Below are 18275 nucleotides of genomic sequence, written 5' to 3'. Positions count from 1 at the left end.
TAGGCTTTGCCATGAGAAAAAAAAGACTTTCTGGCCTGAGTTTTGAAGGGTGCTTAACTTATTAGTGCCCAGTGAAGTTGATAAGAGGCTTCCTACTGACTAGGAAGACCCTTTGTTTTAACAGAAGTGGGATGGTCAGCCCCTCTGCTAAATATAATGCAGGATTTATGGCAGCTGTGCCTGAAATAATGTTTCAGGAGAAAAGAGTACACCAATGTTTCCTGTCCTTATAGCTGAAACATATTGGAACAAAATTATGTCAAGACCAAAGCTAGTTTCAATAGCTCTGCTCCAAGTGAAGTGATAGGAAAAATATTGTTAGCAAGAAAACAATATGGAGAACCGTCAGACTGCTCTTGATGGATATGGCTTAGTTTTGGTTTTGTTTTTGCCTTCTGCAAAGAATTAAAAATATTTCTTTGGGTATAGCCCTGGAATGATTCATTCTGAATTTTGTTTTGACTCATCTAACAAACTAAGTCAAACAATTCAATTATCTACATCAGTTTAGGAAAGTCCTCACAAGAAACGCAAACACATTCCTGCATAAAGAGATGTATTGGGTTTGCATGGCAAGGTTTTGGTAGGGGGGGGCTACAGGGGTGGCTTCTGTGAGAAGGTGCTAGAAGCTTCCCCTGTGTCCGACAGAGCCAAGGCCAGACGGCTCCAAGATGGACCTGCCGCTGGCCAAAGCTGAGCCCGTCAGTGATGGTGGTAGTGCCTGTGAAATAATAGATTTAAGAAGGGGAAAAAAGTTGCTGTGGCACAGAAACTGCAGCCAGAGAGAGGAGTGAGAACATGTGAGAGAAACAACCCTGCAGACCCCCAGGTCGGTGAAGAAGGAGGGGGAGGAGGTGCTCCAGGTGCCAGAGCGGAGATTCCCCTGCAGCCCGTGGGGAAGACCATGGTGAGGCAGGCTGTCCCCCTGCAGCCCAGGCAGGTCCACGGTGGAGCAGATCTCCACCTGCAGCCCCTGGAGGACCCCACGCTGGAGCAGAAGGAGGCTGTGACCCCATGGGAAGCCTGGAGCAGGCTCCTGGCAGGACCTGTGGCCCCATGGAGAGAGGAGCCCACGCTGGAGCAGGTTTTCTGGCAGGACTTGTGACCCCATGGGGGACCCACGCTGGAGCAGTTTGTGAAGAACTGCAGCCTGTGGGAAGGACCCACACTGGAGAATTTTGTGGAGGACTGTCTCCTGTGGGAGGGACTCCAGGCTGGAGCAGGGGAAGAGTGAGGAGTCCTACCCCGAGAAGGAAGGAGCAGCAGAGACAGTGTGTGATGAACTGACCGTAATGCCCATTCCCCGTCCCCCGGCACTACTCAGGGGGAGTAATTGGAGAAAATCAGGAGTAAAGTTGTGCCTGGGAAGGAGGGAGGGGTGGGAGGAAAGTGTTTTAAGTTTTGGTTTTATCTCTCATTACCCTACTCTGATTTGATTGGTAATAAATTAAATAATTTCCCCAAGTTGAGTCTGTTTTGCTCATGATGGTAATTGAATGAGTGATCTCTCCCTGTCCTTATCTCAACCCATGAGCTTTTTGTTATATTTTCTCTCCGCTGCCCAGCTGAGGAGGGGAGTGATAGAGGGGCTTTGGTGGGCACCTGGCATCCAGCAGGGGTCAACCCACCACAATGGGTCATTGTAGGTTCAGAAGTTTTGCAAACAAATGAAAAAATGGAGAATAAGAATCACTGATAAATTTAAAGCTAGCTTACAGACCAGTTTAATCAGTGCCATGAATGTCTGGAGTGCATGCTTATTCTAATTTGTCATTAACATTAACTAGGCCCCTGATTTGCAATTGCACCATACCACAGCTTCAACAATTTTAAATCATAGTTTTTCAGTATCATTCCATTCTGCCTGGGACTTAAAAGTGAATGATTTGCTATACCATAATGTGAAATGTCATAATATTATTTGAATTGAACATAGTCCCAGTTTTGAGTGATGGAGGGCCAAATTCTATTCTCTTGTGTCAGTGCAATGGAGAGTAACAACAGAAAATATGCGGCCAAAATAATTCTAAAACATTTATCTGTCTATATACAGTATAAGTATATATATATATGTAGTGTGTTTATAACCTTTGTATGTGTTACACAATGTGGCACTAACCCACATGTATGTTTGCACATAAACAATGTAATATATGCACCTGTATAGTTACATTTCTATTTGCATATTTACTTTCAATACAGAGACATCTTACATGTCACATGTAAATAACTTCATGTGGTATGTAATATATATTCAGATAAGTGAAATATATATTCAATGTGAAAACACACTGTGTAATCAATAAATAATATATGAAGTATGTTTGAGACTATATGTTCATATTTTTACTTACATATGTTTTTAACACAGTCACTTGTAAATTCCTAATACCTCTGTTTATTTCAAAAAGTTAGTTACTAACCTTCTCAGTTTTTCAGTTACTTTTTCAAGTTCCTCCTGAGCACGTCTCAATTCTATTTCAAGATACTGACGTGTAGAATCAAATTCCGTTTCAAGCATTTCCAGCTTATGGGTAGTGTACGATAGACGCTTTCGTAATTCCCCCTTCTGTTCTTGCAAAGTACTAGAAAAACAAAGACCACAGCTGTAGAATTTAGCTACTCCCAAAAAGCTTTTCATGATCTACTCTTTGACCAATTCCCTAGAGTATAGGTTGGCATTAAGCCAGAGAAGTGTGCTTAATAATTTGTTTACTGCACTTTGAAAATCTTCTGATTTGGATAGTTGACTATCTTCCCATCTGTCCTTTCTAGCACATTCGTTGCTAATATCTCATTAGCCATAATGGAATATTTTGTGAAAGAATCCTGATTAAAATACAAAATACAGTCTAGAGTTTGGTTTCACACAGTACCTCTCATTTAGAGTTATCTTAACATACTATGACTGAAATAGCAGATATCTATAGAGCAGCAACTCTAAATAAACTGCAAAAATATTTCCTTGCCAATAATTCAAGTTATAATATATCTATCTTGTGGAGAAAGAAAATTTTGTCTTATTGGATTCAATTTCCACCCCATTTCCTGGCCATAGAGCTGCTAGAGATGTTATTGTTCATCATTTCATCTGGAGAACGGTAATCAATTAATATTACAGTTATTTTAAAGTTATGTCTCTTTCCCCATTTTCCCACTTGTTTGTGAGCAAAGACTTCCCAGACTCAGGTGTGATCCCTAATTTTTCACAGTTCTTTCCCTAACAAAGAACTTATGCCCTGCTTGTAAGCTAGCTTCTGTTACACTCTGGCAGAAAAAAGCGCTGGGCACAGAATTTGGAGAGAGGAGGTTTTTCACTTTTTTGTTTTCTCTTTATTTTAGAGATGACATAAGATAGCTTAAAGCAGGAGATCCAAGCAAAATTTTTATCATGAAGGTCAACGTGCCATCTGCACCCAAATAGTCCCTCTGGATTTGCAGCGATGAACTGGGGATCCTTCCCTTGCTTTACTGGAGCTCAACTGTGCGACTTCAGGTAAGCCAGTCTGCACTTGTCTCAATTCTTATCTGCACAATGGAGATCTTTTATCCTTGTCTATTTAGTCTGTTAAGCTCCTCAGTCTTCTAGCATGTTTGCCAGTTGCACAGCAGGATGGGGTTCCAGTCAGAGCTGCTGTCTCTGGAGGTGACTGTAGTTTGGTTTAGATACTGCAGCCTCAGTATTGAGCTGATGTCTTGGCTTCAGGTGGGACCTCTGAGGCACGACAGAACTGGAGTCTGCCATCACCTGGAGACAAAAGTGCTACCACGTGATGCACTGTGAATTGCCTTGCTTGTTTTTAATCATACAATAAAAATAATTCTTCATAAAAGAATGGCGAATCTTGATTCCCTTTGATGTCAAGTGAGTACTGCCATCAGCTTCAGTAGGATAATGTTTTGGGTCTTTAATTAGACAAGAGAGTTGGCAGCAACATGCCATTCTTCAAGAAACACTTATTTAAGCGGGCTTCAGTGTGACTGTCTTCTCCTCTACAATCTGCGATAGGAGTTTCAGTAAGTTAATGCAAAAGCTTTACAATCTCTACTTACTGGATCCATGCAGCTTAGATCTAGGAAACAGTCTAATGTTTTGCCAACACAGTGCTCTATTTCAATTACACATATTGCGTGGTTACAGTTATACTTAGATTACCACTGGTAGTTATAGTCTCTTAAAATAATATATTCTAATTCAGACATTTAATGCAGTTCCAGTTAATGCAACCAGTTAGTTTTTATATTTCAATTGGTGAATAAAAGCCCCGAATTATCTAGGGAAATGAGAATCTGGGCCCATGCTACTCATTTCTGCATGTCCTCATTCATAATGTTACCACATCATACCGCCTTTCACTTGCTTTGCTGGTGGCCTGTTGTTCTTGCTACTCATCTGCTCATCCTGGCAAAGAAGAGTGGTCAGTTTTCCTTCCTGTAGCCTGGCAACTTGGATTTTCTTCTGTGAAGTGGGAGTTACAGTGTCAAAACTGTTTAGAGTGAAAAGAGATTTGATCTCAAGTCTTCTGCTGCTTTAAAAAACCTAACCACTAGGATTTCTACAAAAAGTAGACAGTAGCTCCTCCAGCTATGCTTTTTGATAAAAATGCCCAAGCTGCTGCTCTATGCTGGGCAGGTGCAGTTAATGCAAGTTGAGCCAGATCAAGAGAGCTTGTGACATCCTGCTGCATTCCAGAGTTTTGGCCACTGGCAGAGTTTGGCCACTGGGAGGAAGGGGGGCTGTAAAGGCACAAATATTATGGGAATGCCAGGGGTGTTTAAGTCCGTAGTAGCTGGAGACTGCTTAACAAAAGAGGAAAAAGAGGAAAGTTAATGGCCTCCAATAACTTTGTCTTCTGCTTCCTTATGTAGGTATGTTCTTGCTTTGGGTCTCAGTTGTGTGAAGATTAGGTAGGAGCAAAGCACCTGACTCCTCAAATGAAGTTGCTTCTGCATATACCTGTGTGCCTAGACCTGTCTATGCGGGGAAATTTGGGATTCAAAATGCATGTTCTGGGTAAATCTTGATCCTCAGGTGGAAGGCAGTGCTGGTCTGAGCTGCCAAAATGTGCTTTGGGATTGAGGTCTGGACAGCTTGGCAGGTTTTGGCAGCCTGAATCTTGTGCTAGGGCCCCAGCTGAGCAAAATTTTGAAGGATAAACTTAACTTCAAGCTCAGCCTTTTTTTCCCTTGAAGTTCACTAAAGTGAAAAAAAATGTTTGTAATTTCAAAAAATGTTTGCATTCTTGAATTCTTTGCTTTCAGAATGGGATTATTCATGTCATTAAAATCAAGCCTATTCTAATGAGCTTTACTGAAACAGTCTACACACATGCAGTCTTTCACAAACTCTTTGGGTAGTAAAGCATAGCTGTAACTTTGTAAAAAAATAAGAAAAAAAAAGGTGATTAAGGTATAAGTTAGGCAACTTCAAAGATCAAAGTTATTCTCATTCAGCAAACCATAATTCTGAAAAAGCTCTACTCATTTCCACCCAAGCTGAAAGATCCTGAAACTCTCCCGAATGTAATAGAACTCCTGCCCAGTGTGTACTTTGATTCATCTGATACACACAAAACCGGCTGGTCATTTTTAATAAGACTTATTATTTTTTGACAGGAGCATAACACCTGGTTTATGATAGAATTATTTAAGTTGTAGTTGTAGGTACATAATAGTGAATCATTATTAAAATACAAGATATTAGACAAAAAAGTAAAGATTTTAGAAACATAGAAATCATGTTCTGACAAGAATATGCTGAATGGCAGAAAACTTATAGCCACTTTTATGGGAGAAAAAAAAAGAAAAGACTCCAACTGGGAAAGTGTTTAACTATCTGCTTTAATGTCCTTATTGAGCCAAGGAAGTTCTGAAAAGATAGCTAACTTTAAGCAATGACACAATGAACCTTGTGCTTATCATTGGCACAAACAGAAATTTTCCTGAATCTGGGACTGAAACCACTGAATGGGTACTCAGAGCTGTAACACCGAGAGTAGATTTCCCAGGATTCCCAGGATGTTTTCAGTTTCTGCATGATTTGAGCCTTATCTAGATATGTTAGTGGTTTAAGGTAAAGCCTGTTGTTTTCTCTTGCTAAGTTTTATATGAACAAACACCTAAAAAGCAAAGGCAAGGCAAGTGAGAAAAACTGTAGAAAGAAGAACACACAATGTGTTAAATTCAGTATCCCTAATAGCAGGATCAGAAGCTCAATTTTTGTTTTATACAAATCTAACGTATTTCATGAGGTTTTTTTTTTTTTTGCATTTCTCATGAAACAGATATTCTTCCTCTGAAAACCTTCCCCTTACTGTTAGCTTCCAGTGGTATCACATAATGCCATGCTTGAATTCTCTTTCCGTATGCTGTGTTGCGTAATTTCTTGTTCTAGAAGTCCGGGCTTTTCATAAGGATTGCTTAATTTTGTTGTGTACCCCTGTAAACTTGGTAGTGGTAATTTAGACAGGGTTGAAAAGAGGGAAAAAATAAGAAGTCAAATTATGGAGACATGAAGTCAAGCATTTAGCATTTTCCCTTTTCTCTAAAATAACTGACTCCACAAACTAGCTGCATTTTTTTTCTGCTTGTCACATGCCAGTTAATTAAAAAATTTCAATGCAGAATCTTTTTAATGTTGGTAAATCAATGTATTTCATTTAATAATTCATCTTCTATAGCTAGTTGGCTCTCATGGTTCTTTATTATTTATATAATAAAGAATATACATATTCAGCAAATACATTTTTTTATATATATATATATATATATTTTTATAGGTTGTTTAGTTAAAAACTAAGAAAATAATTCAATGGAAAAAGTCCAGCCAGGAGAAAGGAGAGGACTTATTTGCGAATAAAAAGTAGTCTTGGGAAGTTTGGTAGTATTATGTCTTAGAAAACTAATCCTATACTCGATGGATTTCCTGAACCTCTGACAGCTGGGGAGAATTACAGGACAGGATCCAAAATCCTGTAGAATAGGACCTTTTGGATAAGTGGTTCTCTATTTCTTGTAATGATCTCCAAAGTCCTGCTCCTGTGACAACCAGTGGTTTGCAAGTCATTACCCATCTTGCTTCATTAAAGCATTTCTCTAAAAACAGGGACAGTAAGTACAATATTAAATATTTAGACTGGTGAAAAAAAACCTCTCAAGGGAAGCTACTTTAAAGGTTATTAAAAACAGGTCTTCAGACTTTCCAAAGTATTATATTCACCAATTAGCTCTGTTTATACTCACTGAAAATATAAAATAGATATGAAAACATATATTGGCACAGAAATTTTTGCCCACAAACATTGTAATGCTGCCAGTAATTGCCAGGTTTGAATTCTGGAGTTGCTCCTTGCTGGGGAATTTGAAGCCCTCTTCCCTCCGGCAGTGCTTCTACAGAGAGATGCCAAACCTCACTATTGAATCCTGTTGCTGGAATTGATCCTCAGGAACAATTCAGAGGCTGTTCAGGGGAGATATTACCAGGTGGGAGTTAGCACTACTCAGGCTCTACTTTTAGTGAAGGGGTCTGTTTTACAGGAGAAAGATGAGAAGGCTATGCAGGCAAGTTCAAGTACCACCAAATACTCCTGGTACTTTCCTGGTGTTAAAATTTTGCTATCCCAGCTTGCACAAGAGGTAAAGCAATGAGATGTTTGCATTTCTAGTGTCACCTCTCTCTCTCCAATAGACCTCTGTCCACAAAGGGTGGCGAGTGGTCAAAATGGGTATTTTTTTTTTTCCCTAGGTGTTCCTGCCAGCCTGTACATTAAGCCAAGCATCGGTGCCACTCTGCACACCTTCAGCCCCAGGGAAGGGTGCGCAGGTTGATGAGCAGAATGGAGACAGGCAACGTGTGCCCGTCTCAGCCTGCAGCCGTCGGTCAGGATTCATCTGTAGCACTGGCTGCAGAAGCTCCAGGTGAACATATTTCCACTGGAGCATTTCGGGCAAAACTGAGATGCCATGTGGCAATGGCCTATTCTGCGGAAGGTGTGCTGGAAAACCAGCAGGTTTTCATTGTACCTGTCTGACCTTCTGCCAGCTCATCTGCCTGGCAGATGGCAGGATGACAGAGGAGTGCTGGTGTGGAAAGTTGGGGCTGTTCAGCTGCCTGGAGGGCAGAGGATTTCTAGAGCTTGTTACCCTCAGAGAGCCCGCAAAGAGGGTACTCTGAGAATCAACATCTGTGGGGCTGCCCCATCGGTGGAGCATCCTGGAAACCCCACGTCTCCACCTCACTGGTCAAACTGCTTTGGCAGCACTTCTATATCTGCCTGCCACCCCAGAGCTTTGCTTTGTAGATGGTTCTGCGGTGTTGTTTAAAACAAAAGCAAACCTGTTTTTTTAACTATTGAAATTCTCCCTGAACGGACTGATTACTCTCCTTCACACAGCTCTAGGAGTGAGTAAAACAAAATATGATTAATGGTATTAGGAGGGAAATTAGCAGCAAAAGGAATGCAAAACGAGGGCAAGATAGATGCCCATGTCAAATATACTGAAAAAACATATCAAAGGTTCTAATTTCTGGGCACTGAAAGAAGTTTTAATGCAGCTGTGAAATCCTAAGTCAAACTAATTGTATTTTGTGGGTAAACATCCTGCTTTTGGAGAAGGAATGCGTAAGTAGGAACTAACCTGGACTGGGGTTTAGGGCTCTGAGTCTTGTACTTGGCTTTGCCAACTGTGCCTAGTGTTATACCAGTCAAATGAGTTAAGGCGAGACTGACCCGACCAGAAGCAAATGTCAATACTGCTGGTCAGCTCTGGCTCCCATTCTTAGTTGGTCGTGATGAGCAGGCACTATCAGGATGAAATTAATCTGACCTGTTTTAGAAGCCTACTTTAAGATGAGGTGACGCAAATCTGACAGTACCCATTTCCACTAATTACAAAGAGAATCTAGTCAAGTGGCTTAGACATAGACAGCCACATCTCATCAGGTAACTCCCCCTCTTCCTGACTCAGTACGGTGTGTATCAGATGAGGTAATAGTATTCCCTTTCTTGTTTGTTAGATTGCATGGAGGCCCACAAAAAAGAACCACTAAATGCTTTTAAAGTGTTTATCACATAGTGTCTGCGATGTGTCACATTCAGGGAAATTTAAAAAATATATTCTGGAACAGAATTTCAAAAAGCATCTTTGATTCTTCTACCCTGTGGGTTTTTATTTAGGGAAAAGTTAAAACAGTCAGCCCTGCATGGGTGCTTGCTGTGAAGAGTCTAAAGAGTAGGAGAGGGTCTCTGGGAAGGTTCAAGGGACCATCTGTGAGCCCAGCCATCACTGATGACAGCCAGGAGCAGCGATGTGGTGGGCAGCCAGAGAGCCTGGGGCCAGGTTTGTGCATTTTGTTTTCTGGAAGCACTTTCCCAACAGCGTGAGGCTGCTGTGGACCTCTGCAAGAGATGGCCTGTTTGGCTGAAGGAGAGCAAATAGCCACATCCCTGGTTTTGTTCCTGATCTTTGAATGGAGCCTATCCTCATAGAGATGAGGGCAGTCAGCCAGGCAGATGGCAAGACCCTGGGGGACCTCTTCCTGATACGTAGCTCACATCCCAGGGAGCAGCAAGCTGGGGACAGAAGGCTCTGGGGAAGTTTGCAGCTAGCAGAGATGCCGACAGGTGCTCAGTGCCACTGCGTTGCTATTCAATGGAGCTGGACGGCATTGTCACCTTAATCTTGGGATCACGAGGGAATTTTGGCTTCAGCAGGTCCTGCTGATCCATGGCTGGTGGTCTGGATTACCCAGGACCTTTTATTCCAGCACAGCTCTGCTGCTGGTCACAGGGCATGGCTCTGGCATGGGTCACGCCAGATCTGCGTGCTGCCCAGGGTGGGCATGCTGCAAGAAAGGCACCCAAACCTTGGCTTGGGAGGAATAGCTTTGAGACAATAGCTGTGTCATTGAATCTGACCCCTCAACAATGTTTTTTAGATTTGTAGTTGTTGGGAAATGAAGTCCAAGCATTTTGCAAGTGTTTTCTAGATTAATGAAAGATCTTTACTGAAGCAGTAATTGGATTTCTATGTTAATCAAGTTTTGATTATGTGTTACATGCTCAGGGTCACCGTTTCAAAAGGGTAATATCAAAGCTATCTTCCTTGTCTGCAGTTTTTGTGGCTAACCTTGTGCTTGCTCCATCTCGTTAGAAGGGGGATGGGATCAAATTACAAAGTCTAGATCCAGATTCTGAGAATCCAACTACAGACTTGAAATTAGTTTTATTGGGGAAATAGATTACATTGTTGCAGCTCAGACCGAGAGCCCAGTCCACAAATCCCAGTGCTCTTGTGGCTCTTTATTCAGCAGCTTCATTTGTACCCAAACAAATGCCTCAGCAACCATGTATCCAAGTTCTACAATAGGCATTTTCCTATAAATTCAGGCTCACATATTTTATTCAGCTCACCTGTTTTTTTGCAAATTTTCACCAAGGTCTGTCAGGTTTTTTTTCACTAGAGCACATCCACCAAATTTCTCCATTATTTTAAAAGAAGTTTGTTACATATTTGAAACTTTGGAGTATGAACAGTTTGCCTGTCAAATTGCATGCAGACCTTTCCCTCCTATAGATAAATATACACACATATACACACGCATACATAGATAGATAGCTTTTGGAGGTTTTTTTTTTTTGCAAGTATTAAACTGTTTCAATTTTCTTTCCAGTACTCATTTTCAAAATAAACAACCTGAAGCTGAGTTTGGATTGTTAGAGGGAAGGCCTGTACATATGTTTCAGAGCAAATGTGTGGGTGATCCAAATCTGGAGCTCAGATAGATATTTTCCAGATGACTGATGGACACATAAGACAAGTAACAGAGTCCTTTTCTTAGGTTCCAGTCATTCTAGCAGAATATAAACCAGAGAAGAGAGATGCTTTATCAGAAATATTAGAGAGTGTCATTTGGAAGGGAGATGGGGGAAGAAAAAGAGATGTTAACCAGTTGAAGTCCAAAGTAAGTTCTGTGGGACGGATCCTTAGCATGAGAGCCTATTTCATTGTATGAGGTTCAACAAGGCCAAGTGCCGGGTCCTGCATGTGGGTCACAACAACCCCACGCAGCCCTACAGGCCTGGGGAAGGGTGGCTGGAAAGCTGCCCGGCAAAAAGACCTGGGGGTGCTGGTTGACAGCCGGCTCAATATGAGCCGGCAGTGTGCCCAGGTGGCCAAGAAGGCCAACGGCATCCTGGCCTGTATCAGAAGTAGCATGGCCAGCAGGAGCAGGGAGGTGATTGTCCCCCTGTACTGGGCACTGGTGAGGCCGCACCTGGAGTACTGTGTTCAGTTTTGGGCCCCTCACTACAAGACGGACATTGAGGTGCTGGAGCATGTCCAGAGAAGGGCAACCAAGTTGGTGAGGGGCCTGGAGCACAAGTCTTATGGGGAGCAGCTGAGGGAGCTGGGGCTGTTTAGCCTGGAGAAGAGGAGGCTGAGGGGAGACCTTCTCGCTCTCTACAACTACCCAAAAGGGGGTTGTAGCGAGGGAGGTGTTGGTCTCTTCTGTCAGGTGGCTGGAGATAGGACGAGAGGAAATGGCCTCAAGTTGCGGGAAGGGAGGTTTAGGTTGGATATTAGGAAAAATTGCTTTACTGAAAGGGTTGTCAGGCATTGGAACAGGCTGCCCACGGAAGTGGTGGTGTCACCACCCCTGGAGGTATTCAAAAAAACGTGTAGACATGACTCATGAGGACATGGTTTAGTGGGCATGGTGGTGGTGGGTCGATGGTTGGACCTGATGATCGCAAAGGTCTTTTCCAACCTAAATGATTCTATGATTCTATGATTCTACAGCACCTGGAGAGCTGATATATGTACCTTAAAACAGGAGTATTGCCGGACTTTGCAAGGTAGCTTTTCTTCACTTACGATGTGAGTACCTGACTCTTGCATAGTTTGCAGAATTAAAAATGCAGACCTGGCAAGAGATATTATATGGTAAATGTGTCTAAACTGTGTTGGGTTTATTCATAAGAGGTAGAAAAGAGAGATCTCTCTCGAAAATAAAACTAAATTATGTTTTGGTTATATTGACCTGAGAGTCTTTCATTGCAGAAGGGGTGACTTCTAGAACAAGTATCCGAAGCCCACAGACACAACTATCCAACAAGAGCATTCAATATTAACCGTAATATGAGGCGATTAAGATATGAAAATTAATTTACATGTTGACATGCAAAAAACCCTTAGAGGACCAACTGTCAGCACTGAGTTGTCTTAAATGAATGCCATTATTGTCAGTGGAACGTGGTAAGATTTTTGAAATATGCCTGTAATAAAGACATACAAATTGTCCTTTATTTAAAGGTACTATCCATAACCTAAGGCTCTGAATGGATTGAATAGAAATACCATGAATAAAATTACAGCTTTCAGAAATAGACACTAAAGGTGTTTTGATTATTTTAAATGAAGTTTCTTCAGCAGGCAGTCGTGATTCCCCCAGTGTGCTGAAAACTGCAAAGGGAAAATGAAAATGAACAATGAGAATCCAGACCTGCATCTAGGGAGCATGTTATTGTGCAGAGCACTAAGAAATCAAGGGTGCAGAGCAGCTCATGGAGAGGGAAGAATGTAGACTTACAAACCGGGATGTACACCGTCTACCACGAGCCCGTGAGCTGGCTAGCCCAGCACTATGCTTGGTACAGGGCTGCACAGAGACTGAAAAGCTGAGCCAGCTCCCTGAGGACTGATTTAATACTTCTAACTTGATTTGGACCTGGAGTCTTCAAAATATGTTTCTGTTTCCTATTAACGAGATGACCACTTTTGCTTACAAGACACTTTTGACGTTCAATACCTGAGTGTAGTCAGGTTGGCTGTATGTGAGAAATGAATGCAGTGCACAGTGAAAAAGCAGGAGCCTTGTGCCCAAATTCAAAAGTGACTAAAGCAGAGTGAAACAGTGAAAGCAGCAGAAGCTGTTACAATCTCTGTCTTCCAAGCTGCATCCTAGCCTTTGTTAGGCTCTCCCTAAAGTCTGTGGGGACTGACTAATTTCAGCTCTGGCAGGTAGACTCTTAAGCGTCAGTGGCTTAAATGCAGACCCTTAGGTTCAATAAATGATCTTACAGAAGTTTGAATAAAGACTGTCCCTGTTCAAGATTTTTCTCTGTGTTGCTAGAAAAGGAAGGGATGAACAGATGGAAAATAAAGTTGCAAGAGAAGAAAAAAAGCATGCAATTCAAAGAGGAATACAGGTTTTCTGACTTGTCCTCTAGAGGTAGGAAGAGTATGTTTATTTTCTCATTATAACAGAGGACTCTGCTCATGTTCATGCCCTACTCCAAACTGTCTGCTTTGTCCAAATGTTGCTTAGTGCTCTGGACACATCTGAAATGAGTGAGCTGGTGAAGCTGGGAGAGAAGGCAGTTAAATTCTGGCATGGCAAACTTCAGCCAGCGCTTGTCCAAGAAAGCAGAGACATAATGACCCTGACCATTCCCAAGGATGAAGGGATCTTCACACTGCTTGCTGCCCAGACTCTGCTCTTGACATAACACTGGAAGAAGGTTCATCTCTGTAAGAGCTGCTATTTTCTGGCTTTCCAGAGGCTGATATGTTTGCATAAAACATTTGGCTAGAAGAAATGGTGAGTTACGATGTAAAGTTGCAGGGTATGAATGGATAAGGAAAGCAGCAGAAAAGGCTGACTGCAACAAATACTTGCTGTAACAAAGGCTGTTGGGGGGGCTGCCTCACACAGAAAGTGATTTGAAGTTGTTGAACAGATGTTGCCTGCTTTTTAATGTCTGGCAGAATCCTAGCGGTCTTCACTGCATCTCACTGGGGAATCTAGAATACTAAGCAGTGATGAGAAAGAAGAGAAAAAAACCCCCCAAAACCAGTGAGGTATTGAGAAAATGAGGTAGCAAAATTAGAGGTAGACTTCAATTTATGATTTGGAAGCCAAAGAGAGGTCTCCAGGCAATTGAGCAAGCTGCCTTCGGTTCCAGCAGCTCTCCTTACAGCTTCAAGTAGCCAGCTTCTAGATTGCTTTGGTTTGTAGTCACGGATAAGCACTCCCTATGGAAATTACTGAAAGCAGCCTGCCACATCAGCTCACAAGCTTATAAAGTTATATTTTAATTGTGTTATTAAACCTTTCTCACTTTTGCTTTTGTCTGTTTACCTTCCTGATTCATCTGGATCAAGCTGTGCTGGAACAGGAATGTGGTTCTTCCTGAACGGTGCTGTTTATTTGTAATAGGACATGTAATGAGAATGGGTGAAACCCACTGCCCAGAAGCAAGCTGAAATTTAACTTACTCTTTCCAATAAAGGACTGAGGTTGGAGGTGCGGTAGGGGAGTACTATAGAAATGTGCTTTAGTAGTAGGGAAAGAATTTTGTTTCTGTTTCATTTGGTATAAAGCATCCAGACATAAGTTAATGGACAGATGTTATCATCTCTGGTCTCACCTTAGCTATTTCCTTCCTTTCCCTATCCTTTTCTCTTTCCTCTGATTTGAAATTCATCTTTGTCTGGCTCAAGGGACTCATTTCGGTGGGCTGGCTTAGCACTTCCCATCACAAACATTATGCTAAGCGCTTGAAAAAATTAAATATACTCTTATGGCTCCAGGACCAGTCAGACAGAATTACTACTGGGACTGGGACTGGGGGGAGAAGGAACTGCAAATGCCACTGTTTTTTAGTTTTATAAGCAGTGTTTATTACCTTCCTTGAGTAAATTACTGAATTTTATTTTTAATTCTATCTGGTCACAGTGGCATTCTGATCCTCTTTTGTGACAGAAGTCCTACAAGACAGAAGCTCCTGTTGTATCTCTAGCTTGAATCTATAGGTGCTTGCCTTTAAAAAAAGCCAATGCTTGCCAGATATTATTATTAAAGAGTATAAGAGATTAATACTGCTGTTGTTTAGAGTGAGACACAGCACTGACCCCTCAGTCACTTTCAGTAGCCATCAGTGCAGTCAGTTCTACTGCAGTCTCTGTTCTTTATCATTTAGTTCCCCCATCACACACAGCTGTATGACATTACTAAAGCAACATGCCATAGAGGTGAGCTCTAGGGACTTGTGGGAAGGTTTTCTGGCAGTAGAATAGATCACTGGTTTGTTAACACAAGCAAACAATTTAATTAAATAAATTAATAAATTGATTAAATAATACTCCTTGGCCTGGAAACACCCAAATTCTCAGCTGTGCACATGCAATTCAGATTCTGAGAAAAACTATTACTACACACAGGCTTATGTATAAGGTATTAAACAGGAACAATGAGAGGTACTGGCTGTTATCTGAATGAACTTATTTTGCCTGAATATTTCAAGATATTTTTAGCTTTTCTACAATAACAAATGATCCTCAGCTCTTTGATCAACTTGGTATTACAGCAAAAGAAGAGAAGGAAAAAAAGAGAAAGGAATTGCCATCTGTCATCTTTGGCTAATTATTTCGAGCCCTACCTTGTTTTATACACTGCAGCACACTATTTTAGGACTTGTTAACTGAGAAGTCTTCTACTCTGCAAGAGTATAAATGAGTTCACCTCTAGCAAGTTCCCACCACTCAGCATGTTGTGCTGTCATTTCATACAACCTTCCTCCCAACCTAATGCCATGATTTATTAGTTCAGTCGAGTCTATTTTATCCTGCTCCCTCAGCTGAACTGGCTTTTTAGTGTAAGACTGTTTTGTCGCCTTTTTTGTGGGTGTATGGAGAAGGAGAGGGAACAGGACTGCATTCCTCCAGCATCTTGGGATTAACTCTTCTGTCATTTTTGGAGTGAGCCAGTAAATGAAGGAGCTCTCTGCAAGTGTGGAGGGACTAAATCAGGCAGCAGGTATTCATCTGTAAAGATGCTTGCACTATTCATGTGAAAAGCAATACACAATGTGCTTCTTCAGAGGGGACCCAGGAGCCCTCTGCTCCCACCTACCCTGCAGACGTAGCACCCCAAAGAACCATGAAGAGTGAGGAAGCAGCTTCTTTACTACAGACTTGCCCCAAAATTCCTCTTGTGCCCTGAGACGTGGATTATCTAAACACAGATCACTTTTTTTTTTTTTTTTTCCTTATAACTGAACTACTTCAGTATTCTGGGTGAATTCAGACTTGGTTTTTTTAACTCTCTTCCTGAAATTTTTGTTGCTTTCTCATTAGTTTTTTAAAAGTGAAGGTGCATCAGGCTGGATAAAATAGAATCTATCCTCATTTTGTAAGTGCTGACAGTTGTCACACTCAGTATCTTTCATTTTCACAAACAAATGTTGGGATTTTTTTAGTTCCTTCAGCAAGCTGATGTTTTTCAATTTAATTGGAAAGCAAGTTTCCAGATAAATTTTTAAAGTCTATATATGTTGAAACAGTGTGATTAAGATTTGAGTTAATCAACAGGAAAGAAACAAGCAAGCTTTCAGGAAATACTAAAATCTATCTAAAAATTTAAATCCCTGTGAACTTTTTGAAAAGCAGGGAAGGAAATTAAAATTATCTTTCAATGGCTGTTTATTTTTTTTATGAAATGGCTAAATAGCCTGAGCTCAAATCCCAGATTTGTGCATTTTAAGCTTTGGTATACCTGGAGATAAACTGTGGTATTGTCCTCCATAATGTAAGCTTATTTTATTTTGAAACTAAGAACTACAAGTGGTCAGTGATGGTAGGAAAAGAGATTTATTTTTTTTTTAACGACCCATACAGAAATGCTACTAAATGTCATCCCAAGACTGAACTTCCCCACGGACATCCATTTAAAAACACCACATAAGATCAAACTCAGTGATGACGCTGTGGCTGTGTGAACTTGTTCCGATTTTAAAAGACTTCCAAATATTCAAACAAATTGGAATCAGGGTCAAACATTTGAAAAACAGTTTTATATGCCCTGATTATATTTTGCTTCACTCGTCATCTCCTGATTTTAACAAGGACAAGTAGCAGAGCAAAGCTCTTTTTGCATCAAGCTCATCTAAACCCAGGTAAGAGTAGAGTGCATGTGCAGAGCCCCACAGGACTGAAAAACAGGAATTCAAACCGCTTATTTTTCCAAGATTGTTGTTTTTTTCACTCCACAGAGTGTAGACTGTGCCAAAAAATACCAAAAAATCTCACTTATGTCTTTGCTACACTAACAGCACTCTTAAGATGAAAATTCACACGCATTATTCAAAGAAAATCAATAGACTACAAGAAGGCAATCTAAAGCTTAGCCTGTCTTAATTTTTTTATCTAATTAATTTCTTACTTTGATATATATTTCAATATTTCATATGTCATTGAAAACTATAGGACCAGTGAATGACATTTCTTCTACATACCTGCCACTTGAAATAAAGTTAAGCAACAAAGAACAAAGAATATATTCAGGAGAAAAGTAGAAGAGAATCTAAGCAAAATATGGAAAAATGAGTCATTACGTAAACTTATAGTATGTGCTGCATAGGAATGTAAACTAGAATCAGTCATAACTCCTCCATCCTTTCAACATCTCTGTACCTATAGCATTGAAAAATTCCTTACTTCAGGAGACCGAAGATTAAAGTAAACCTGATAAAGGAGAGAGAATATATACATACCAGCAATTAAGAAAGGTGGGTGAACTGCCCAGATAACTGTGGCATCAACAATGACATGCAATTTATCTGTATTATAAGAACTACTCCATCATAAAAAAATATTAACTGGTAGTAGGCAGCTGTGGATTTTGCAGCTTCTTAAACAACTTTCAGTTTTTACATGTTACTAACAATTATTACAGGCTTGGCTGAGGCAAGCATCTAGACTACTATAATGAACAGATCCACTGTTATTCCCCTAGTTCAGAAAACATAACGCAACTGAACAATGAGAGACTACAGACTGATGTGAAGAAATGAAACATTTTTATGGACATCAGAAAATTAGAAAGAAAGCATAACTTCACAAAACAGCACTTATTAGTTACCTGTCCCAGAGAGTAGGTGAAGATTTTGCGAGCCTGCCCTGGAGAATTCTAGGTTGCCATAGGCAGGTTGGCACCCAGGAATTTCGTACCCTGCAGCATGAATAGAGGATAAACCATGGCTAGGTATGGCTCATAAGACATACGAGTGATAACCTAGCTAGATTTGCTGCATATTAGAAGGCTCTGGCATAATTTGGTACTAATTATTATTCAGGATATCTTACTTTAAAGCAGTATTAAAACTATAAAACAAGGTGATGTTACAGCACACACATTTAGTGATTTTCTTGTATGACTATTGTAGGTCAGGATAAGCATTTATAATTGACCTTATGATGGCTGTAAATGGGTGCTA

The 18275-nt window shown here is 40.8% G+C and overlaps 1 protein-coding gene across 9 annotated transcripts in view; it reads right to left on the bottom strand.

Annotated features, from left to right (window-relative positions):
• The window catches only part of BEGAIN (brain enriched guanylate kinase associated), a 162514-nt gene that overhangs the window by 57538 nt on the left and 86701 nt on the right, over positions 1–18275 (bottom strand). For 7 of the 9 annotated variants that reach the window (XM_069783462.1, XM_069783463.1, XM_069783456.1 and 4 more), the window contains 2 exons: positions 17921–18010; positions 2424–2585 (listed from right to left, as the gene is read on the bottom strand). In XM_069783462.1, the coding sequence (XP_069639563.1) occupies positions 2424–2585; positions 17921–18010 (252 nt within the window). The remainder of the gene's footprint in view (positions 1–2423; positions 2586–17920; positions 18011–18275) is intronic. The other 2 variants (XM_069783464.1, XM_069783459.1) reach the window with 1 other exon arrangement.

Source organism: Haliaeetus albicilla, chromosome 5 (assembly GCF_947461875.1).
Source record: "Haliaeetus albicilla chromosome 5, bHalAlb1.1, whole genome shotgun sequence".
NCBI lineage: Eukaryota > Metazoa > Chordata > Aves > Accipitriformes > Accipitridae > Haliaeetus > Haliaeetus albicilla.
The sequence above is the reverse complement of the archived record's forward strand: the minus strand, read 5'-3'. Positions and strand labels throughout refer to the sequence as shown.